The sequence below is a fragment of the Miniopterus schreibersii genome, assembly GCF_964146895.1.
Source record: "Miniopterus schreibersii genome assembly, chromosome: 8".
Taxonomy (NCBI): domain Eukaryota; kingdom Metazoa; phylum Chordata; class Mammalia; order Chiroptera; family Miniopteridae; genus Miniopterus; species Miniopterus schreibersii.
The window spans coordinates 71519808-71543980 of NC_138109.1; the positions used below are offsets into that span (position 1 = coordinate 71519808).

The 24173-nt window shown below is 41.7% G+C and overlaps 1 protein-coding gene across 1 annotated transcript; it reads right to left on the minus strand.

The window, feature by feature from the left end:
- Positions 1 to 346: 346 nt before the first annotated feature.
- Positions 347 to 22459, minus strand: SMIM13 (small integral membrane protein 13). The gene is made up of 2 exons (XM_081144230.1): positions 22243 to 22459; positions 347 to 708 (listed from the first exon to the last, which is right to left on the minus strand). The coding sequence occupies exons 1-2, from the start codon at positions 22316 to 22318 to the stop codon at positions 521 to 523; spliced, it is 264 nt and encodes an 87-aa protein (XP_081000356.1). The 5' UTR covers positions 22319 to 22459; the 3' UTR covers positions 347 to 520.
- Between the last annotated feature and the right edge of the window lie 1714 nt (positions 22460 to 24173).

Genomic DNA, 24173 nt, shown 5'->3' on the forward strand with positions numbered 1-24173 from the left:
CAGAAGACATTTTTAAATGCCAATTAATCCTGACACATTTGACATCAACGACACAGTGATGACGCTATGGCAAGCTGTGAGCTCACACACGCACAGGCTAGGATAATGACATCAACTACCGCCTGGTTGACAGTCATGGTGAGATGCATCCCAATTTCAGGAAAATTAAAATGGGGGGGGGGGGGAGTACATTATAGAACTAATAAAATACAGTTTTCAATCCTGTAATGTTTAACAGATTCACACAAGTGCAAAAAATATAAGCCCAAGAGCCAAGGAATAAGTATATAAGTAAATGCTAGTAAAGCAGAAGATTATCTTTAAGATAAAATTTGCAATGGTCCAATTTGGTTTAAATTCCCTTTATTTTCATATGGCTTACATGTAAATCTTTTTTTGAATTGGACTTGAAATCCAAGTACAAATGCTGTCCAACGTTTTAGCAAATGCAAAGCCAAGTCATTCAAGACAGAGGCTCCCACTGCCTTTCTTCACCCACGAACACCGGACGGCGGCGGGGTCAGTGGCCTTCGTCAGCAGGCGCCCTCCTTTGGCGAGCAGACCTGATCCTGTGTGGAGACGAGGAGGCGTCCTCCTCTGTTTCAGACCCTGAAGGCTCGTGATCTCCCTCCTGGGATCCAGTGTCTCCCACCAGTTCACGCAGAAACTTGAATTTCGATAAAAAAAGGTGCCATACAAAATACCAACCTACAGACAGACAAAAACAATAATATTATTACACAATGTTCACAACTGACAACATTGCAGTTAACTGTGGGGAGTATATTACAAAACAATATGTATAATAAAAATATATACGTGATTACAAATATATATTTATATAACAAATACTTTCTAAGCATTTATTATGGACAAGGCATAAGGATAAACTCTGGATTTATAAAGGGGTGGCAAAAACAGTTTCAACCTTCACAGAACTTAGAATCCAAGCTTGGACCATCTACATTAAAATTATAATGAGCTTATGATACCTAAGTAAAAGTGTTTATTACATTAAAATAAAAAAATCTGAGACCTTTTTCTTGGGAAGAAATAATATACTTTGCTATTTACTTGGAAAGTCATTATCTCAATGTTAATTTAAAAAAGCAAGCTTTTTCTTCAATAAGAATACAAAAGAAACAGCCCTGGTCAGAGTGGTTCAGTGGGGCTGGAGCGTCACCCCAGGCACCAAAAGGTTTCAGGCTCCTCCCCAGCAGAGGTGTGTACTGGGGGCAACCAATCAATCTCCCTCTCTCCCTCTCTCCCTCCCTCCCTCCCTTCCCCTCCCTCTCCCTCCCCTTCTCTCTCCTCCTCCCTCCCGCCCTCCCCCCACCTTTCACAGCCCCCCTCTCTAAAATCAATAAGTGTGTCCTTGGATTAGGACTAAAAAACCAAGAATACAAAAGAATAAATTGCACTATGGTGAAAACTTCTCATCAGGACAAAGCTATTCATAAGTTTCTAGAATAATAAATTTTCTTTAATTACGTGATGAAAAAACAAGCCAGGTTCCTTAAGTTCAAGATTCTAAAAATATATAGTATTTTCATGTCAAAGTTATCAAAAAGTTTGAATAACTCTCCTTTAAAAAATTACCAATCAAGTGTTGCTTGTTTGTGCAGAGTTTTAAGTTTACTGAGTGTTAGAAGCCTGCTAATAAGGAAACAACAAAGGAGCCACTGGATAAAACCTCCAAGTGCATGACGGGTTGCTCTAATGTAAGAGCATTATTTAAATAAAATTAACCACTGTAACAAAGTTTTTCAAGTCAGCATGTCTTCTTTACTTTAAACTCTCTAGTTTCACAGAAAAGTAACAGACCATAGCATATTCTGTTAACTAGCATTTTATGAAAACAAAATCCGAACAATTTCTCTAACCCCAGCATTATACCAGATCAAGAAGAATGGCTAACTTTAAGAAGTTTCTAATTTTACTTGTTTTTTCTTACAATCTCTGGGGGGAAAATAAAAAGAATTAACACAAACTCCTCAGTACTAAAAGACTAACTTGAGAGATTTAACCCATCTCTCGAGTTTCTGCATTCCTTTAAGCCTGAGTGCTGTATGCTGAGCCACCACAAACATATTTTGGTCAACTATGCGTTTAGGTAAGGCACCTAACTTTGTAAAACAGTATTTTTAAATTGTGCACTTAAAAGGGGCATACTTTACGGCTTGTCACACACAGTTAAGTATGCCCCTTTTAAGTGCACAATTCAGTGGCTTGGAGCATATGCACAAGGCGGTGCAACATCACCATTTTCTCACTCCAAAGTCTTTTCAAACCCAAAAGAAACCCAGCAGTTACTCCCTATTTCTTCCTTCCCCCAGCCCTGGCACCCGGTAATCTACTTTCCTACCCCTGTGGATTTGCCTGTTCTGAGCATGCCATACACAGGCATACCTTCCTTTACTATGCTTTGCAGATATTACACTTTTTACAAATTGAAGGTGTGTGGCAACCCTGCATTGAGTGTATTGGTGCCACTTTCCAATAGTATTTGCTCACTTTGTGTCTCCGAGTCACATTGTGGTAATTCTCGCAATAGTTGAGACTCTTCGATCATTAATATATTTGTCATGGTGATCTGTAATCAGTGATCTTTGATGTTACTATTGTAATTGTTTTGGGGAATCACGAACCACGCCCATATAAGATGGCAAACTTGATAAATACATGTTCAAACTGCTCCAGGAACCAGCTGTTTCCCATCTCTCTCCCTCTCTAGGGCCTCCCTATTTGCTGAGACACAACGATACTGAAATTAGGCCAATTAGTAATCCTACAGTGGCCTCTGTGTGTTCAAGTGAAAGGAAGAGTTGTACACCTCTCACTTTAAATCAGAAGCTAAAAATGATTAAGCTTAGTGCGGAGGCCGAGACAAGCAAAGCTGGGCCTCTTGCACCAGTCAGCCCAGCTGTGAACGCACAGTGATGACTCTTGAAGGGAAGGAAAAGTGCTTCTGCGGAGAGCACAGGAGGAAGCAAGCAGGAGAGCCTCCCTGGTGACAGAGCACGTGTCAGCGGCCTGGTGTTCTGAACATTTCAAGCCCACTGCTGAGCCCTGCTCAGAAAAAAGATCCCTTTCAAAATATTACTACTCGTTGCCAATGCACCTGGTCATCCAAGAACTGGGAAGGAGATGCCCACAAGATTAATGTTGTTTCGCCTGCTAACTAATCCATCCCGCAGCCCACAGATCAAGGAGGAATTCTGACTTTCAAGTTTAGTTATTTAAGAAACACACTTGTAAGGCTACAGCCGCCATAGACAGTGATTCCTATGACGGGTCTGGACAAAGGAAATTGAAAACGCTCTGGAAAGGATCCACCTTCTAGATGCCACGAAGAATCTTCGTGATTCACGGGAAGAGGGTAAACCACCAACCTTGCAGGAGTCTGGAGGTTGGTTTCAACCCTGTGGGTGACTGTGAGGGGTTCAAGGCCTCAGTGGAGGAAGAAACTAACTGCAAACGTGGTGAAAAACGCAAGAGCGCGTTAGAAGCGGAGCCGGGTGATGTGACTGAACTGCTGCAGTGTCGAGATGACACTTGAATGAACGAACACAGTAAGCGCTTCTGGAGATGAAATCTACTGGCGAAGATGCTGTGAAGACTGCTGAAATGACAGCACGGATTCAGGCTATCACGTGAACGTGGGTGATAAGGCTGCAGCACCTCTGGGAGGACTGACTCGAATCTTGAAAGAAGATCTACTGTGGGCAAAATGCTGTCCAACAGCACCTACGCTACAGAGAAATCATACCTGAGAGGAAGAGTCAACGGATGTGGCAGACTCCACTGTTACCCTAAGAAATTGCCACGGCCACCCCAACCTTCAGCAACCTCCACCCCGATCAGTGAGCAGCCGTCAACATCCAGGCAGGGCCCTCCACCAGCAAAAGGTTACGCCTCACTGAACCAACCTCCCCCTCACCCCCACCCCCACCTCCCCGATATCTCTGATGCATGCCTATAAATGGAATACATTCTGTTACTCAGCATGTATCTTCAAGGTTCTTCATCCATGTTTTTGCATGTATTACCTTTATTCCTTTTTATTGCTGAATATTATTCCATGGTATGGATAGGTTACATTTTGTTTAAACATTCACCAATTATTGAATATTTGGCCAGTTTCTACTTTTTGGCTATTACAAAAACAAAGTTTCCACTTTGGGCTGCAATGACAATTTGTGTACAAGGTTTTACACTACATGTTTTCATTTCTTTTAGGTATATATCTCTGCTGGGTCATACGGTAACTTTATGCTTAACCATTCGTGAAACTGCTGTTTTTCAAAGCAGCTGCACCATTTTACATTCCCACCAGCAAAATGTGAAGTTCCAATTTCTCTACATTCTCACCAAGACTTTTATTGTCCACCTTTCTTTATCACAGTCATCCTAGTGGGTGTAAACTGTTTATCCTTGTGGCTTTTATTTGCATTTCCCTAATGACGAAAGATCTGAACATCTTCTCATGTGTTTATGGGCCATTTGTTTATCTCCTTAGAGAAATGTCTATTCAATTCTTTTGCCTAGTTTTAAAATTGGGTTGTTTTTCTTTTATAATTAAGTTGTAAGAGTTCTTTATATATCCTTGACACTAGACCCTTATCAAGTGTATGATCTGCAAATATTTTCTGTCATTCTATGGTTGTCTTTTCATTGTCTTGATACTGTCCTTTGAAGTACAAAAGATTTTAATTATAATAAAGCATAATTTATTATTTCTTCTTTGATGAAATCCAATTTATCTAATTTTCTTTGGTTGCTTGTGTTTCCAATGTCTTGTCTAGGGACCCACTGTCATGAATACCTATGCATTCTTCTAAGAGTTTTAGCTCTTACATTTAGGTCTCTGATCCATTTTAGTTAACAATGATATGAGAGAGAAGTCCAAATTCATTATTTTGCATTAAGTTGTTCCAAAAGAATTTGCTGAAAAGACTGTTCTTCTTCCCAACCCCATTACATTCTCTTGGAAACTGTCAAAAATCAAATGACGGTAAATGTTACAGTTTACTTCTGGACTCTCACTTCTATCCCATTGTTCTGTATGTATACCCTTATTGCCAGTACCACACCATCTTGATTATAGTAGCTTTGTATTAGGTTTTGAAATCCAGTATAAGCCCATCATCTCTGTTCTTTGCAACACTGTTCTGGCTATTCTGAGTCCTGTGCATTTCTCAATGTGAATTTTAGAATTATGTTGTGAATTTCTGCAAGCAAAAAAAAAAAAAAAAAAAAAAAAGCAGCAAGAATTCTGAAAGCAATTGTACTGAATCTGTAGATCAATTTGGGGAACTACACTATTTTTTCAATAATTCTCTGTACTTACCAAATTTTTGCACAACAGATACATATCATTTTGATAATCAGAAAAATCAGGAGAAAAACAAGTCAGAAAATAAGTAAATAATAAATACACTGTAGACTTACAATGTTTTAAATAACCCAAAGCCATTAAGTGGCTTAAATTAATAGAGCCAATTAATGTCGACATATACTAAGGAAAACTCTTTAACTCTTAGGTTAGTCTTGAGACCCTAACTGAAAACTTAAAAGAACCCATTTGTCCAAGTAACTGTGCTAAATAGAGATTATGAAAGTGAATTTCCTATGAGGGAAATTATAGTCAAACTTGATGATGAGAGTCTTAACCTCATAAAGATCAAAGATTGCAAAAGTGGCTACAAGGCATAAAATGAACACAAAGAAAAGGGAGGTTACTGAAGGTCTTTTGACTAAAAAGAAGCTATGGTGAAGGGCTGTCACCACTGGAGTTCTTACCATAAAACACTGTAGTGCCCTTGGGAGGATTAAGAGAAAGCCATCTCCCAGCATGCAAATCTAACAAAGGAACTGAGGACAGCTGCAGCAGTCAGTTTGGGGAGATATAAGAGCACTCAGCTAGATCACAAACTCTCTTTCCCAACTTTAATAACACAACCCCTCCCCCCAATTTTTAAATCACTTCAACAACAATCCCTTCAATGTAAGGGATTCAATGGTAAAACCAAAATTCAGAACATGGTGGCCAATGAAACTCCAGTGTGGAGCAGCACTTTAGGCCACCCACCACCGCGCTCCACACAAGCTAAACCACTCGATTCCGCATCTCTTTCATTTTTACCCCCAAACAGGGCGATAAGCAAACTTGAAAAGTATGCTTCTTTATTTTACCCTGTTCTCCCTGGGTGTAAGGTGTGCGAGGGTGAGGGTGGAAGGGGAGCGTGTGGATTGTGACACTGTTTCCCACAAAAAAATCGTGCTAGAGAATTCCCCTAATATACATATGGAGTTCATCTGCTGGGCAGCCAAAAAGAACAAATACCCACTGTGTGTGTTTTTTATGGTTTTTACAATGCCTACTGTAATGACAGGGTGGAAATGCAATGTTAAGGGATAAAGTGTAGTGTTGATAAGGACTGCTGTGGTGTTCACTATAGTGAGGGAAGTTCAACAAGTAAAATGACTAAGTTCTTACACAGCTGTAATTTGGGGGAGAGAGGTGGGAGGAGGGTGTGGGGGAGGGGGATTTCCATACCACAGTACCTAGAATCAGTACAATCTAATGGCTTCTACAACAGATCATTTATCAGAGTGTTAGCAGTCTGAACTAAGGACAATCCTAAAAATTCCAGGCAATTTGAATGGAAGAACTACCCACTACATATGGACAGGGTGGGGCAAATTACAGTTGTGAGTACGAGAGTTTATTCTTGTTTTATTTTTTAATTATTGTATTATTTTCCATACAAACAACTGTAAACCTACTTTTGCCCAGTCCTGTATTTTTGAAAAAGAGCCATTACTAAAACCCCAGTGGGTATATACCAGGAAAAGCATGACTTAACAAAAAAAACTGAGAGAGAGAGTACAGCACCAGACAAAACTGCCAATAAAATACTCACTGGCTATGTTAATTTGACATGGAAATATAATAATAGCTAACTTTGGGACAGGTACTGTGAGGAAATACCATTTAACGACCAAATTCTAATTTAATTTAACTAAATTGTCCCTTCACATACGTCTGGAATGTCACACTATCCGTAGCTGATTAATAGGGCTCTGACCTATTCACCTACATTATTTTACTTGTACTGATCTTACAATAAACACAAAGTAGAAAGTCATACACATAGTCCATCTCCTGTTACTTTAATAAAGCAGGTTTTAGTGCAAGCAACAGAAACCCTAACTGAGGTTAACCAAAAAGATGGACATTCTTACAGCTTAAGAAGGGTCTCACAGAACACACGGGAGGAAGCCCTCTTACTACGCCCTGGTGAACTGACACCTCTCTCAGCACTGTGTTTCTCTGCAGAAAGCTTGCTTCACTTCCTTCTAGGCTTCTGTTGCACACAGCTGCTGTTTCCCAGCTTTATGACTTTTCAGTTCATATCTTAAAAAAAAAAAAAAAATAGAATTTCTGTTCCAACTTGGGTCAAGTGTCAACCCCAAGGCCAATGTGCATTACCTGGGTTACGTATTGTGAACATGGCTATAAGGCCTACCCGAGAGTGCAAGTGATTTTAGAGATTGGAGGGGAGTGGATAGAATAGCCTAGAGAGAGAACTCCAGTTAAGATGTCTCCTCTACTTTTATTAGGTAATAGGCTCCCGGAGGATGGTCTCCACTAAAAAAGTTACCCCCTAAAAATCCCTGAGCTGGCAGGTAATTCTTTTGTTGGATAAAGTCTAACCAAAACCTTCAATTTTCTTGGGATCTGCCTCAATTCCTTTAAAATCTCAACACAATGTGACCTTTGATGAATGTTCACATGGCAAGAGGTCCTCAACCTCTTGAGCAGAATTACTTGGGGTAGGGTGAGGTGGGATCAGATGAGGCTAGGAGTCATATGTCCCTTTTAGAGAAAAGGAAGCGTGTAAATGCAAGAGAAGTTCAAAAGCATTTGTTACCAATGGAATGACCCCAGCTGAAGAAACTGGCCAAGGAAAGGGTAAAAGAATCAGCAATGGAGCACCAGTGGGGAGGAGATGAAACAACAGCTGACCAGGTCACCTATTTGAGAAGATCCTACCTCAGAAAAGACAGCAAAAGCCATCTTAGTATTAGTAATTGGACAGAGTACATAAAGGGGAGCTATAAAGAAACTGTCCAGATATTGCTGATGCTGCAGGAGGACAATGGATGTATGATGAATGATGCAATGGATGGTCAGAAGTTGAACATAAAGAATATCTTTGTTCCAAATAGAACTGTATTGTCTGGTTAAACAGAATGGTTTAATGTAACACTTAAGTATTCAGAGTTCATTCTCTTGTATACTATGACTGTAAGAGAAAACAAATAGAGAGTTAGATAATATAAAATGAAGCATCACATTCTACCTACATATTATTGGTTGCAAGAGAGCATCAAAAGAGAGAGGAATATGCAGTGGAGTGTGTGTTGGGAGGGGGAGAGGGACCACCAACACAAGGGACAGAATCACCAGTTCACTCTGACTTACCATAAGAACAGACCAACCTAATTTGGACTCCGGCCTTTAGTGACTAACTTCTAGGTATGTATATGTGTCTTTGGGGGACAGCAGGATAAGAGAAATAATAACCACTAAAACCCAGGCTACCTCTTTCTAAAAGGGACTTACCTGCTGTACCCTACATGCCTATAGCAGAGGGTATATATTCTCGGATAAACCTTATTATCTGTCAACTAGATTAGCACCATAATCTCATATCTCAGAGGCATGTTGGAACCACACTGCTTGGTCATGAATCCTATCAACAATTTACTTGCAACTTGGGAAGGTTAACATCTATGTGTCTCAGTTTCTTCTTCTATAACATGGAGATAACAGTACCCACTCTCAGAGAGTCAATTGGTAATAAAAAAAATTAATACATGTAACATACTAAAAAGAATGCCTGGCATATAATAAACACTCATCAAATGTTAGTCACAGTTACTCTCTTCTAGGCTCCAGGCACAAGGCCACTACCGTTGCTGAAAGTTTGAAGCAACATCAATACATACTGTTTTAAGCCTTTCTCCTACATCGTATCTCCAGTATAGTACTCTCTTGGGTGACCGCTTTGGCACTTCATGCTCACTTCCATCCTTCACTGTGTTAGTAACTGTCTATCATTCCTCCAAGATACAAGGTTCTTAAGAAAGGAAAATGTGTGATTTATCAATGTTCCCCACTATGTCCCCTACCAGCAGAGTAGATATTCAAATAAACATACCCTACTCAGGAATGTAAGGGTGTATAATATAGTAGCTGATAGAAATGCTGGGTCTCTTTCACAAAAATATTGAAAAACCTTATCAAACACATTAACCTGGCATGTACAGGACATTCCATTCAATAACAGCAGAACAACCATTCTTTTTAAGTATATACAAAACATTCACCAAGACAGACTATTAATTCACCTCATTAAAATTTAAGGTAAACTTTCTTAAATTTTATTATACAAAATACATGTTTTGACCATAACAAAATTAAACTAGAAATCGACAACAAAATTATATGGGGGGTGGGGGGAAGTATTCAAATTTAAACAACATACTTCCAAATCATCCTTGGTTCAAAGGAGAAACCTCAAAGAAAACTGAAAATTACTTTTAACTGAATAAAGTTTTTTAAATCAAAAGCAATACCTGGAAAGAAATTTCTATAAGGATCATTTTTTCTAAAATAAGAAATGTCTAAAATAAATAATCCAAGCTTCCACTAGAAAAAGAGTACAAATTAAACTCAAAAAAGGTAGAAGAAAATAAAAATGTGAACATAAATCAATTAAATAGCCTATGACAAATAATAGAGGAGGGGAAAAGTCAATACACCCAAAGCTGATTCTGCCTTAGCTGGTTTGGCTCAGTGGTTAGAGTGACACTCTGAGGACTGAAAGGTCCAGCGTTCAGTTCGGGACAAGGGCATGTACCTCGGTTGCAGGCTGGATCCCTGGCCCCAGTTGGGGCAAGTGCAGGAGGCAACCAATCAATGAGTCTCTCTCACATCAATGTTCCCCTCCCCTCTCCTTTCCCTCTCTCTCTTCCCCCCTTCCACTCTCTCTGAAAAGTAATGGAAAAAATATCCTCAGGTGAAGATTAAAAACAAACAAACTTGATTCTATGAAAAGATCAATAAATTTAACAAGCCTCTAGCCAGATTAATCATGGAAAAAAAGAGAAATGGCACAAGTAGTCAATATTAGGGATGAAAAAGACATCCCACACAGATCCTACAGATATTAAAAGAAGAGAGTATTATAAACTTTATCCCTGTAAATTATATAATTCAGATTAAATAGAGAAGACAAAAACTATAAAAGCTCACTCAAGCCCGGCCGGGAGTGGCTCAGCGGTTGAGAGTCGACCTAGGATCCAGGCAATCAGGGTTCGATTCCCAGTCAGGGCACATGCCTGGTTGCAGGCTTGATCAATGACTCTCTCATCATTGATGTTTCTCTCTCTCTCGCTCCCTCTCCTTTCCTCTCTCTGAAATCAATAAAGATATATTTAAAAAATAAAAATAAAATAAAAATAAAGGCTCACTCAAGAAGAAATAATTAACTAGAATAGCTCAGTATCTATTTTAAAAAATTGAATTTGTAGTTAAAAAACTTCCCCCAAAGAAAAGTTCTCAACCAGGGTACTTCTAACACTAAAGATAAACTTTAAAAAGAAAGAAAGTATACAAACTGTGGCACACACCTTAGTAACCTCAATGAGTCAAGCCTTTGTATAAACCTCGTGTGACCTGTACCCTTGAGCGTGGGCGGCACCTGTGACCTGCTTCAAGCCAACAGAGGTAACAGGACAGTTATTCCCTTTATTAGGTTATGTTATCTGGTAAAGGTAAAGGTATTTTGCAGATACAATGTAAAAGGTCTCAATCACTGATTCTGAGTTATCAGAAGGGAGTTATCCTAGGTGGGTCTAAATTAATTAAATGAAAGCCTTTAACGGAGACTAGGACCTTTCCTGGTGTCACCAGGACCCTCCTGCTGGCTTAGGCGGCGAGTCCCCAGGAGTCCCGCCAACCCCACAGCAGCAGGCCACACCCGACTGCAGACTTGGGAGACCGGAACAGAGGGTCCAGCCAAGCCAGGCCCAGACTCCTGACCACAGGCGCTGTCGGCCGATCACTGTATGTCGTTTCAGGCTGCTAAGTCGGTGGCAATTTGTTACGCAGCAATAGAAAATTAATATACCAATTCTATGCAAACTCTTCCAAAAAATGAGAAAGGAACACTTCCCAACTCATCTAATGAGGTCTGCATGACCCTTAAAACAAAACCAGAAAACTCCCTTTAAGAAAACTACAAATATTCATGACTGTAAACAGGAAAACCTTAAAAACGTAGTAAATCAAATCCTGCAATATATAAAAAGGATGATATATCGTGAACAAAGGGGACTGATTTCTCTAAAAAATGTAGGGTTCCTTTAACATTCAAAATTAATGTAATTCATCATATTAACAGGCGTAAGAGGAAAAGCACGAGGCCCCCCACGAGTGAGGCCCCCCCACGTGTGAGGCCCCCGCGGCCGGCGCCTGGATTCGTCCTCCAGCCTCCAGAACTGTGAGGGATAAACTGCTGTTTTTTAAAAAAAGGGGAGGTGAGTGGAGGTGGAGAGGGCACAGAAGGGAAAACGGTGATGGAAAAAATAAACCACAGGGACCACAGGACCTCAAAAAGAAAAGGTGAAACCTGCCGAGGCCGGTCTGGCTCAGTGGTCAGCGCCGCCCCCGAGGTCGGGGTCCCGGGCTGGATTCCCGGTCAAGGGCACGACCTCGGTGCGGGCCGGCCGGAGCTCGGGTGCAGGAGACTCATCCGTGTGTGTCGGTCACACCCATGTTTCGCTCTCTTTCCCCTCCCTCCACTCTCTGAAAAAAAAGGAAAAAAATATCCTCAGGTGAAGATTAAAAAAAAAAAATCCAACATCCATTCCTAATTTTTAAAAAAATCTCTTGAAAGTAGTAATAGAAGGAAACTTTCTTCTTCTTCAACCTGATAAAGAATATCTACAATAACACCTACAGCTAATATTATACTGAATGGTAAAAAACTACGTTTCTCTTCGAAAGATCAGGGAGGAAAGTCTGTTTTCACGCCCATGGCCCCTGAGAAGTAAGGTATCTACTAAGAAGGGCTCCTGGTGGCTAAACGGCGCTTAAATTTTAAAAACAGCCAAGCGGCTACTTCCACACAGGTACCGGCCTCACACAAACCTCACTTCCGGGAGAAACCCGCGCTGACCCGCCCGCCCGCTCTGCGTTCCTGCCATGAGCCGCCCCTAGGAGGCAGACCCCGGAACTGTTTCAGCCTATAGGACTGCGGCTTCCCTGTCCAATCAGAGCTGCACAGCTGTCTCTCCCCGCCCCACACCCCAGCAACGTCTTCACTGACCAATCAGAGCAGCTCCATTCTGACAAATCAGCACAGTGCCTTTTGGGCCAATCCAACAGTGAGGATTTGAAGTCCTCATTTGCATGGGAACAGACCAATCAAGTACCAGGGGTGGGGACTTGCCTATATAAGACAAGTGGCTCCAAGGGTACTCACCTTCCCCTTTCTGTCAAAGACTGCTTTCTGGATGTCTTTCTGGTGCAGAAAGGCGCAGGGCAAAGCGGGGTGGCCCAAACCTGAGCCCCTGGGGTGGAGCGGAGCAGAACTGTCTCTCCAGAGAGGGACCTCACCCCAGGGCCACCTCACAGCCAAGCTGTTCTACAGTCATGCTGCTCTCACAACCATGCTGAATCACAATTGAGCTCTGCACTTAATCAAGTTTCCTTCCCAAATGGGATTCCTGTTGGCATTGGAGCTAAGGATCATCCGTTAACCCTTTCAAAACTGTACTGGAGGTACACTGAGGCCAAAACAGAAAGACATATAAATGGAAAAGAATAGGTAAAACAATCTTCATTTACAGTTCACATGACCTCTGGGTAAAAAAATCCTGTGGAATTTACAAAAAATAAAGGAATCCTCTTCGCTCCCCCTGCACCCCTGCCACCAAATCTTACTAGAACAGCGAAATTTGGCAAGGTTGCAGGATATAAAGGCAATTCAGCAGTTTTGCCGAATACACCGTTAATATACAAAAATCATGTTTCTACATATTAGCAGCAAACATTAAAAGAATACCATTCTCAACAGCATCAAAAATATGAAACTTTTACAGTTAAATTAGACAAAATTAGTGTAAGAACTAAACTACATATCAAAATATTGCTAAGTTATTAAAGTCCTTAAAAAAATGGAGATATAATATGGTCATGGACCTCAACATTAAGATGTCAATTCTCTCCAACTTGGCCTAGAAAGTCAAGATATCAATTTTGACAAGCTAATTCTGAAGTTTATAATGAAATGCAAAGAACATAAAATAGCCCAAATATTTTGAAATAAAATAATACTGTATAACCTACACAGTTGACATAAGAATAGACATATATAGGTCAATGGAATAGAATAGGCCAGAAATAAACCTACACATATAGAGTCGATTGATTTTCAACAATTGCTTTTTCAATAAATGACGCAAAAACAGTTGGATATCATTATGTAAAAAAAAAAGAACCCCAATCCTTAACTCAAACCATACACAAATGACCTCACAATAGATTGCAGGCCTATAAGTAAAACCTAAAATATAAAACTCCTAGAAAAAACTGTAGGAGAAAAATCTTTGTGACTTTGAGGTAATTATTTCTTAGGACTCAAAAAAGCCATTAAATACAAGAGTAAAAATTGATGAGAATTAAAATATAAAACTGGGGAAACATACAAATGAAATAGCTTATTTCAGAGAGTGCTAAGTGCTTTGAAAACTAAGGTTAAATGAGATAGAATGACTGGATGAACTACCTAGGTGGTCAGTTGATGTGAAAACCTGAATGAAGAGAGGAACAGACCATGTGAAGGAATCAAAGGAAGACAGAGGAAAGGACAAGGTCGGCTGTTGTTGGACTGTTGAGAGTAATAGGAAGGAGAAAGGAAAGACGCATGGAGGAGAGGGTTACATCACAAAGATCCTTGTAGGCCACTAAGAAATTTAAGTTATACTGTATTTAGAGGGAAATGGAAAACCACTGGAGAATAGGTTTTGAGATCCTCCTCTAAGATCTTCTCTAAACCCCCAGCCTTTAAAACCCTCAAGACAAAGGACCCAGAAAGCCTCCCTGGAGCACACAGGTGCCTTTCCCTCCCCTCTCTTCTTTACCCATAGGCACGCATCTCCTAAACTCTAAGGGACCAGAGGAGCAATGGGCAGCAGAAGCTGGTCAAGGCCCCCTTTTTCCTGACTTTCCAGCGAGCTGACAGCAGACCTACCTTGGCTCACTTCTTTCTTAAAACATTTCTAGAGAGTCAAAGCAGCCCCACCTAGTCTCTCCCATTGCTGCTTCTGTCCTCAGCCCTTCCTAGTTTCACTGCCCCCAGCCTTAATAAACATACTCTCAAAATTACCTGGGTTCATGTTGTGAAGTCTTTCTTCCACAAAGTCAAGAACCCACACACTATAGTCCAGCCCTGGGTAGACTGGCTCCAGACCTGGTCCCTTTGAGTTAAGAGAGTGACATTTTTAAGAGTGGTAACTGATCTAGCAAAGCAAAAGAAACAAAACTCTGGATGGCAGGAGAGGGAGAGACTAATCGGAGCCAAAATTCAATCAAGAACCATAGAAAAGACTTGAGATGGGAAAAGGGGAGGAGAGGGAATTAAAAAGGATGGGTTGAAAGTCCATTTACAGAACTGTCATGCAGGCAGCCAAGTTTACAATACCCAAGAGGGAAATGAGAGGACTCCTCTCTGGAGAGATGGAATTCCCAGAAAATAGACCTCCAGGCGCTTAGAATTGGGGATTCCTCTAAAGAAACCCAATCATCCTGCAGTGAGCCCAAAGCTGACACTGAGAAATTATCACCATCTTTTACTAACTCACGCTTAAATATGAAGCGAACAGATCACTAGACATTTGCAGAAAATCTCCAAAAAAAGAATCCAAAGCAAACAAAAATACATGATAGAAACAAAGGAAACACAGGGAAAAGAAAAACACCTTATTAAAAACAACAAAACAATTACAACTAATATACATATGGAGAAAAGATATTACATACATGAAGCAAGCACAGCTCCTATAGGTGAGAAGTAATCAGAAAACAAGCTCTAAAATTAAAAATTGGATAGCTAAATAAAAATATAAGAAATATAAAACCCCAAATATCTCCCAAAAGAATGGGAGAGGAAGAAGGTAACACAGAAAATAAAAGCTAAAAAGATAAAATCGAGAATCAGGCCAAGAAATCAACATCCTACCAACGAAAGTTTCAGAAAGAATAAAGAGCCCGGCAGGGCGTGGCTCAAACATTGAGCACAGACCTAGGATACTGGAGATCGGGGTTCGATTCCCGGTCAGGGCACATGCTCGGGTTGTGGGCTAGATTCCCAATGACTCTCTCATCATTGATGTTTCTGTCTCTCTCCCTCTTCCTCTCCTTTCCTCTCTCTGAAATCAATAAAAATATATTTAAAAAAGAAAAGAAAGAATGAAGAACACAGAGGGAAAACATTATCAAAAATATAATAAACTAATTTCCTAGAAATGCAGAATAAAGCTGAATCGAAGGACCCAGAAAAATGAAAAAACCATACCAAGGCTTATCACTATGATGTTTCAGAATAGCAATAAGGACAAGGAAACAGAAGGCATTACATTTCTCAAAATCAGACCTAGGAAGCTAGAAATCAATGGAGTAATATGTTTAAATCATGGATGAAATTATTTGCAACCTGAGATCTACTCAAATTATAAAGGTAGAAAATAAAAATAAATAAAAAGACATTTTCAGGCAAGCATTAGGTCAAAAAATTATTTTCCATGCATTATTTTCTTAGAAAGCTACCAAAAAATGTGCTCCAACAAAACAAGAATGTAAACTGAGAAAGATGGTGACATGAGATCTGGAAAACAGTTTCCAGCAGAGAGGGTAAAGGGTAGCTGAGAATAAAAGCTGTTGAGAAGGAAGAAGGCCTTTGGGTCTTGGGTTAGGGAGTTGGGGGTAGGAGCAGGGGTGAAAAGAGACAATTTCTTTGAACATATGGCAAATATTATTGACGGATGTGGGTAAGAGATTATGGAACTTGGAGGAAGGGGACAAATAATGTGTATATACAAAATTATAATACTAGGTAAATTAAAAATGCAATTATTAACCTCAAAAAAAAAAAAAAAAAAAAAAATGGAACCAGTGTGCACTCTCTCTTTTCTGGAGCATGCCCAGGCCTCTCCTCCCTCTTTCGCCTAAGCTCCAAGGGCCCTTTTACTACCTCTGCAACTTTCTAAATAAACTTTGCCTTACAATTTGAGTTCCTAAAAGGAAAAAAAAAAAAAAAAAGGAGAACCATGTAAGAAAGGAAGTGTAGTCATATTACATTATTTGACCAGCAGGGACTACACAGTCAAAATATAAATCCTGACTATCAAGTTAGTCAAAAATTATCATTATTAATGGCATGCAGGAAAAGAAATGAGGACTCTACCATGGCTAGTAAATAATGTCTAAAACTGCAAAAAATCAAGAGATAGGTATAAATAAATTATTATTTAGGAATATGAAAGTAAATAACTAGGGGAAACAGTGAAACTGAGAGTTGAAGGGAACTGCTTTTTTATGTATTTTAGTACTATTGAGACAGGCTAGTAAGCCAGGACAAGCAAAATAGGGAAACTGAGACATAGTCAATTAGTGCCATTTGCCAACCACACCCAAGGACAGATGAAGTTAAGAGAATAAATTTCATTTTGGTACCTCCGCAGAAAGCTGATGAATATTCTATTGAAATCCTCCCCTAAGACCTCCCATAAATGCCCAGCCTTTAAACCCCTCAAAACGGAGGCCCAGCACATGTTCTCCCTTCTAGGAGCAAGCCTGCACCCTCCCCACTTCTTTCCCCACAGGCATGCATCTCCTAAACTCTAAGGGACCCCATGAGGCTTGCAACCAGAGCAGCAATGGGCAGTGACAGTTCATCACAGGCAAACCCCGAGTCTGTCCCCAAGGTCCCCTTTTCTCTGACTTTTTTTTTAAATGTTTATTGATTTCAGAGAGAAGAAGGGAAAGGGAGAGAAACATCAATGATGAGAGAGTCACTGATTGGCCACCTCCTGCAGGGTCCCCACTGGGGATGGAGCCCCAAACCCAGGCATGTGCCCTGACCAGGAATCAAACCATGACCTTCTGGTTCATAGATCGACACTCAACCACTGAGCCATGCCAGCCTGGGGTCTGTGACTTCTTAGTGAGACAAAGCAGCCCAGCGTAGGCTCATCTCCCCAGCCCTTTCTTGTTTCATTGTCCCCCCCCTTTAATAAATGTCCTCTGAAATTAACCTGGACTTGTGTTGTGAAATTTTTCCTGCACAAAGTCAAGAAACCACACACTACTGGCTGGCCCTAGGCATACCTGCTCAGGGTCAGGTCCCCTTTCTGGTAACACTAATGACTTTTAAAAATTTTTTATTTTATTGATTTTTAGAGAAAGGGAGGGAGGAAGAGAGAGAGAGAGGAGAGAAAGAAACATATATCAATTTGTTCCACTTATTCATGCAGTCATTGGTTGATTCTTGTATGTGTCCTGACCAGGGATCAAACCCGAAACTTTGGCATATCAGGACGATGCTCTAACCACCTGAGCTACCTGGCCAGAGCTAGCACTACTGACTTTTAAACTTTACTTCTTTTGTTCAAAACTTTTGAGAAAACATTTTCGGGGGAAAAAGTCTGACCAGTATGTGAAAAGTAGATTATAAAGAAAAGAGGGAATGAAAAAACACTAATTAGGAAACTAAGACAAGCCAAAAATGAAGATGTTGGTAGGCATGAAGAAAACATATTTCAGATTTTTTAAAGAGATAAAATTGGACTTCCAGATGGAGTGGTTATTTGTAAGGGAAGATGGTTGGAAAGCAAAGCAAAGGCAAAACCAAGGATGACACCCAAGTCCTTGGCTGCTGGTAACATCTGAGATGGAAAGGACGGACAGGTGGTATAAATCAAGAGTTTTGTTTTTAGATGTACAGATGCTCCTCGACTTACAATGGGCTTATGTCCAAAAAAAAAACCATCGTAAGTTGAAAATGCATTTAATTAAGTTAACCTACTGAATATCACAGCTTAGCCCGGCCCACCTTAAATGTGATCAAGGGTAATTGCCTTCCTCTTCTCCAGTGGCAGGAGGCACAGATGGACATTTTGTAGACATGATGGGATGCCAAAATACAATATCCAAAAAACGCAGCACAGTACACTTTTAGAGTACCAGTGATTTACCCTGGTGATCAACTGTTTACCCTCATGCTCTTGTGGCTGACTGGGAATTGCAGCTCACTGTGCTGCTGAACTTCTAAAAGTATCCAACTATATATTGCTAGCCCAGGGAAAGATAAAAATCCAAAATCTGAAGTACAGTCTCTACTGAATACATATGGCCTTTGCACCATCGCAAATGCAGAAAGTAAAAAAATCCTAAATTGAACTATTATAAATTAGGGACCATCTGTACTCATTTGAGTTACTTATTAGGTCTCCAAGTGGGGATATTAAGAAAAAAAGCTTTCCTGGACAGGCAGCTCAGTTGGTTAAAACGTCATCCCAATATGCCAAGGTTGTGGGTTTGATGCCCCATCAGGGCAAATGCAAGAAGCAACTAAAGAGTGCATAAGCAAGCAGAACAACAAGTCAATGTTTCTCTCTCCTTCTCTCTCTCTCAAATCAATACTTTAAAAATTTCTTTAAGGAAAAAAAGTTTGATGCACATGCCTGGGAGGGAGGAGAGAAATGAAACCTGGATATATCAATTTTAGTCATTAGTTAGTTGGTTAATATTTGAGTCTCTAGGACTAGATAAATATCATATAGAGAATTAAAGGAAAGAAACTGAAAACAGAAATATATATTTGCATTATAACATAGTAAATTATAGAAATATAATAGAAAATAGCATGCATCTCATGGACTGAGGGCAAGCACTATTCCATAGAATTTTTATTTCATAGATAAGTATATAGATGTATATGTTAATTGATTGATATATGCAATTTATATACTTATGAATGTACTGGAAACAATGTAAAATGTATTTCCTATTGTAAACTGTGATTTTTAAAAAAGTTAAGAAATTCTAGGGGATGAGAAGCCAGAAAAAGACAAATAATTAGCCACAATGGTAGGAAGAACACCATGAAAGTATGTGTACAAAAGCCAAGAGAAATGCTCAATGGAAAGAATGCTCACTTGTATAAGCGGTTGAGTACAATTGGGACTAATAAGTGACCACAGACTTGGCAATATGGAAACCATTTGTTACTGACCTTGACAAGGGCAGCCTCAGTGAATGGTGGGAGTGGAAAACATTCTGGAATGAATGAGAGACTGACAAAGTAGACACAACCAATATAGACAGAAGGAAAACCTCCCTGGGAATCTGAAATTTGAAAATCAATTCACTGTGTGAAAAGAGCTCAGAGTTCTAAAATAAACTGGCTATGATTTCCATGGGGCAGACCTGTGTTATAGATTTCTAACCCCCAGTGTCAACTGTATATGGAGACAGGGCGTTTAAAGAGTTAAGGTTAAATGAATTCATAAGGGTGGGAGCCTAATCCAGTGTAACTGGTGTCCTTATTAGAAAAGATTAGGACACGGACACACAGAAAAAACACCTTGTGAAGACACAGGGAGAAGGCAGCCATCTATCTATAAGCCAAGGAGAGAGGCCTCAGAAGAAATAACCCTTCTGATACCTTGATCTCAGATTTCTGGCCTCCAGAACTGTGAGAAAATAAATTTCTGTTGCTTAATGTCTGTGGTATTTTGTTATGGCAGTCCTAGCAAACTAATACAATGCCTTGGTTTCTCCCTCAAGCCAGGGTGGACCCTTCCCTCCTCTCCCCAAGCCCCAGGCCCACCCTAGTCAAAACATGAAGCTACCCTGATACCCCATCATTAGCTCTCCCAACGAAAAGTACTTGGATTACTTCTCCATAACATTATTAGTTCTTGACCATTCTAATCAAAATAAGGTGTTCTGTTACTTACTACACCTCACCTCTCATTCCATAACATTTTCCGAAACCAGACATGGCACTTTAGGAAAACTGAGTAAAATTAAAGCCAAACAGCTACTGAGCTGAGAGTGTTACCGGAAAGGGGACCTGGCCCTGAGCAGGTCTGCCTAGGGCCAGCCAGTAGTGTGTGACTTCTTGACTTCGTGCAGAAGAAATTTCACAGCATGAGTCCAGGTGATGTGAATTTTAGAGGACGTTTATTAAAGGTGGGGACAATGAAGCAAGAAAGGGCTGGGGAACTGAGGCTAGGCCAGGCTACTCTGGCTCGCCAAGAAGTCTGAGAAAAGGGGGCCTTGGGGACAGGTTCAGGGGGCTTGCCTGGGATGAACTGCCACTGCCCATTCCTGCCTAGTTGCAAGCCTCATGGGGTCCCTTAGAGTTCAGGAGATGACTGCCTGCCTGTGGAGAAAGAAGAGGGGGAGGAGAAAGGCTAGGGGTGGTCCTGGGAGGGAGAGCATGCTTTGGACCTATGTTTTGAGGGGTTTTAAAGGCTGGGCATTTACAGGAGGTCTTAGGGGAGGATCTCAATAGAATATTCATCAGCTTTATGCTAATGTATCAAAATTAGATTTACCCTCTTAACTTCATCTGTCCTTGGGTATGGTTGGCAAATGGCACTAATTGGATTTCTGCTGTCTTCCTGAGTAGGGTGGATTTAAGCTATTTACCCTCTGGCTGGGGAGGAGAAGTGTCCTTGGTTCGGGAAAGATAGGATTTACCAGATGGCTGCAAAACTTCTTGGCATCTAGATTTTTTTAACTATCAGTTTCCATTTCCCTATTTCGCTTGTCCTGGCTTACTAACCAGTCTCAAGAGCGAGTCTGATATTTGTAGCAATTAGGAACTTTGATGTCCCAAAGGCAAGTTTGTCACATGTCACACGGTCTACATGTTACACTGCCATCTCCAGGTAGCTTGCATCTTCAAATAGAAAAGAAAGCATATGCTTTCCTCTTTCCTCATAGCCAAACAAATCACAAAATCCTGACATCAAAAGCAGGAAACTGAGAAAGTCTTTTCAATTGTTTTATCATCAGAAAAGAAAGGCTGTAAGTTAGAAGCTTTACTCTGGTGCCTCAATAAAGCAAGAAAATTAAAAATATGTATCCAAGTATATAAATACAAATACATATATATGCATATGCACAGACACATATCTTCTCCAAACTGAACTCTGGTAGTGAGTACATTAACCATGTAAATGAATACGCTCTATAGTATTTATTTTGAATTCTGACCAATTATTGCACTAACTTGAACCCATACACTTCAATACTGCAATTATGAAAAAATAAACTCACTGACGTCTGGTTCGAAATACTTCCCAAATTTTCAGCTGCTGAGCCTCTCTTCTAACAGACTTGTGGTTATCAGCTACTGTGTATAAAGAAACCAAGAAGATCTAAAATTGAGCTAATAGTACCTTGAGAAGAAAGTTTTATGTCCTCTCATTCCAAGAAGGAAAAAACCCAGAGCAAACAAAATAGCACCATTATTACAGAACTCAAGAGTTGGATTACCTGACCCTAGAAGTCTAATATAGTCACTGTTTTTTTAAGTTCTGCCTAGTCTCAACAATTCTATTTGGAATTTAGTTTAAGCCTGAACTCCAAGTAAACAAACAATTTCACCTGTGCTTCAAACCCAACCCTGAGCCTAGTCCTGACTAAATGAAGGTAGTGAAACCCTCTCATTATCTTGCAGGGTCAGAATCTGCAAAAAAAAAAAAAAAAGAAAAAGAAAAAGGAGTAACCAATCACTTCACCTTCGAATACAGGCCAAGGTTAAAATCTGGGCAGACGGTGGTAAGAACGGCAATCGAGAGCAGACGCGGCCGGTGAAGCAATATCTGGTTTAACCCCGCGTGAAGATGCCCAGCCCTGGGTCCCGTTCTCTCTCCCCCTCCAGGATGCCAGGGGGCTGTCATGGGGCAGGGGCACATCTCCTCTGAGCTCACTCCTCAGAGGTAACCGGACAACGGATGATTTTAAGACACTTGCCCATCCACGCCTTCATTTTTTTTTTTAACCAGACTGAACAAGCAAGTCAGCAACACGAGGCGAGCTGGCATGTGCACCGCAGCGTGCAACTGCCCCACGGCGGATGCCCCACTCACCGCACACCATCAGCAGCAGGACGATCAGCAGCGTGGCCACGAACACCAGCAGGGTCAGCCCGACGTTGTGCCACATCCTGGGGGTGGGGTGGGGTGGGGGTGGGGGCGGCCGGCTCGGAGACGCGGGCGGTGGGCGCGGGCGGGGCGGCCAGCGGGTCCGGGGCTTCAGCTGCGGGCACCGGGCGCTGCGCGGCGCCGGGGCGGCATGGGAGGCGGGCGCCCCCAGGGGGCGGGGCGGCGCGGGGCAGACACCGCGGCCGGCGGGCCAACCCGACCGACCCTTCTTCACGCCCACGCGGGCGGGGCGCGGGCAGAGGCGTGCCGGGCGCCCCTACCCCCTCATCGCTCTCGGGAGCCCGGGACGCGACGCCGGGAGACCCCGGCGGCGACCGGATGCGCTTCCATGGCGGACACCACGCGCCTGTGGACAGGAGAGAGGGCAGGCACCAGGACGCGCGGCGATCACGCGGCCCTCGTCGTGCCCTCCCTAGGGTTCCCGCGGCCCTAAGGAACCGCAGATAAAGTCTCCTGGCAGCCGCTACGGCTGCTTCTCAGCCCCAGGCGCCCTCCCCCTGCGGGAGCTCATCTCCTAGAGTCCCCACCCCTCTCCTCCTCCGCGGCGCGGGGGCTGGTGGGAGATGGAGTCCAGAACAACGTGGACGCTGGGGAAGGCTGCCGCACAGGGACTACAAGTCCCAGAATGCACCACCGACTCGGCAGCTTTGCTTGTTTCTCCCTCTCCCCCTCTGCCTTTGGATTTCTCTAACCACAACCTCTGTCCGCCGACTGCGGGTGTTGTGTTCCCAGAGCCCGCGCGGCTGGCTGTGCCAAAGCGCCCGGCTGAGCTCAACCATTGCTCCGCGTACAAAGCCGTTTTGTTGGAAACCATGATTGACTAAGCACGGAGGGGAGAGAAAGGGGTGGCAGCTGCCTGAAACATTGTTTGCCTGTGAACCTAGTTCTATAGCTGGGGGCGAAGGTTGTACGCTTGGGACCTTGGAGGAAGTACCCACATTTCTGCCAAAGAAACTGGCCGGAGGCACGGAACCTCCCTTTTCTCCCTGTAGCAGATGTTGTGTGTTTGCAAAGGTAACGTATTTCAGAAATGGCCCGCGGTGGCCTTAAGGACATCTGCTTTGCCCTGAGTTCACCTCGGTTGTCAGTTTAATACATGCTGCTCCCTTGAGACCAAGCGACAGATGACCCACAACTGAAGATTTTGCTGCACTGGCTTGAACAAACCCTTGTGAAACAGGACACTAATAATCGCAAGTACTCTCTCTCTACCTGAAATGGAAAGCCCGCAATTCCGCCAGATTGCGTTCATTCGTTAAAGAGGTGCCCCCAAAAGGAGAGAGTAAATGTGCAGCCCACTTTTAGACAGAACCAGGTACAGGCTTCACGTTTTCTATGACCCTTGCTCCCTGCAATACCTCTCCATTCTACAAATTCCCTTATCCTGACCTCTCTCCAAAAACACACAAACAGAATCTATGCAACAGTCCCTTGACTTAATAAATATATCCTGACCATACCCAGCTGCCTTACTCTGTGAGCTCTATTCCTGACACAACAGTATTATGAACAAATACATACTACATAGGAAAATGTAAAGGGACACTGGCTGCAGAAGATTTAATACAGGTCTCCTAAGAGGACAGAATGAGCCCCGTGCAACTAAGATGTACTTATTAAAAGATCACTTGATGCTTTTTTCATAGATGGTTCAGTTCTATTGCATAAATAAAATACATTTCATTAAAATCTAGGTGAAGAGTTGAAAAAAGTGGAACTGGAAGAATTTAAAGGCTTTTATTTCCCTATCCGTCACATACGTCGAATACCTAATAGATGCCAAGCACTGTTGTAAGTGCTGGGGATACAGCAGTCAGCAGTCAACAAGACAAGCAGAGGTGTTTATGCTCAAGATG

Bases quoted from the DNA above. Each gene is read 5' to 3' on its own strand.
- SMIM13 (XM_081144230.1), bottom strand. From the start codon at position 22,318: ATGTGGCACAACGTCGGGCTGACCCTGCTGGTGTTCGTGGCCACGCTG. The intron at 709-22,242 runs GTGAGTGGGGCA...GTCTGTCTGTAG, and splicing joins CCTGCTGCTGATGGTGTGCG to GTTGGTATTTTGTATGGCAC.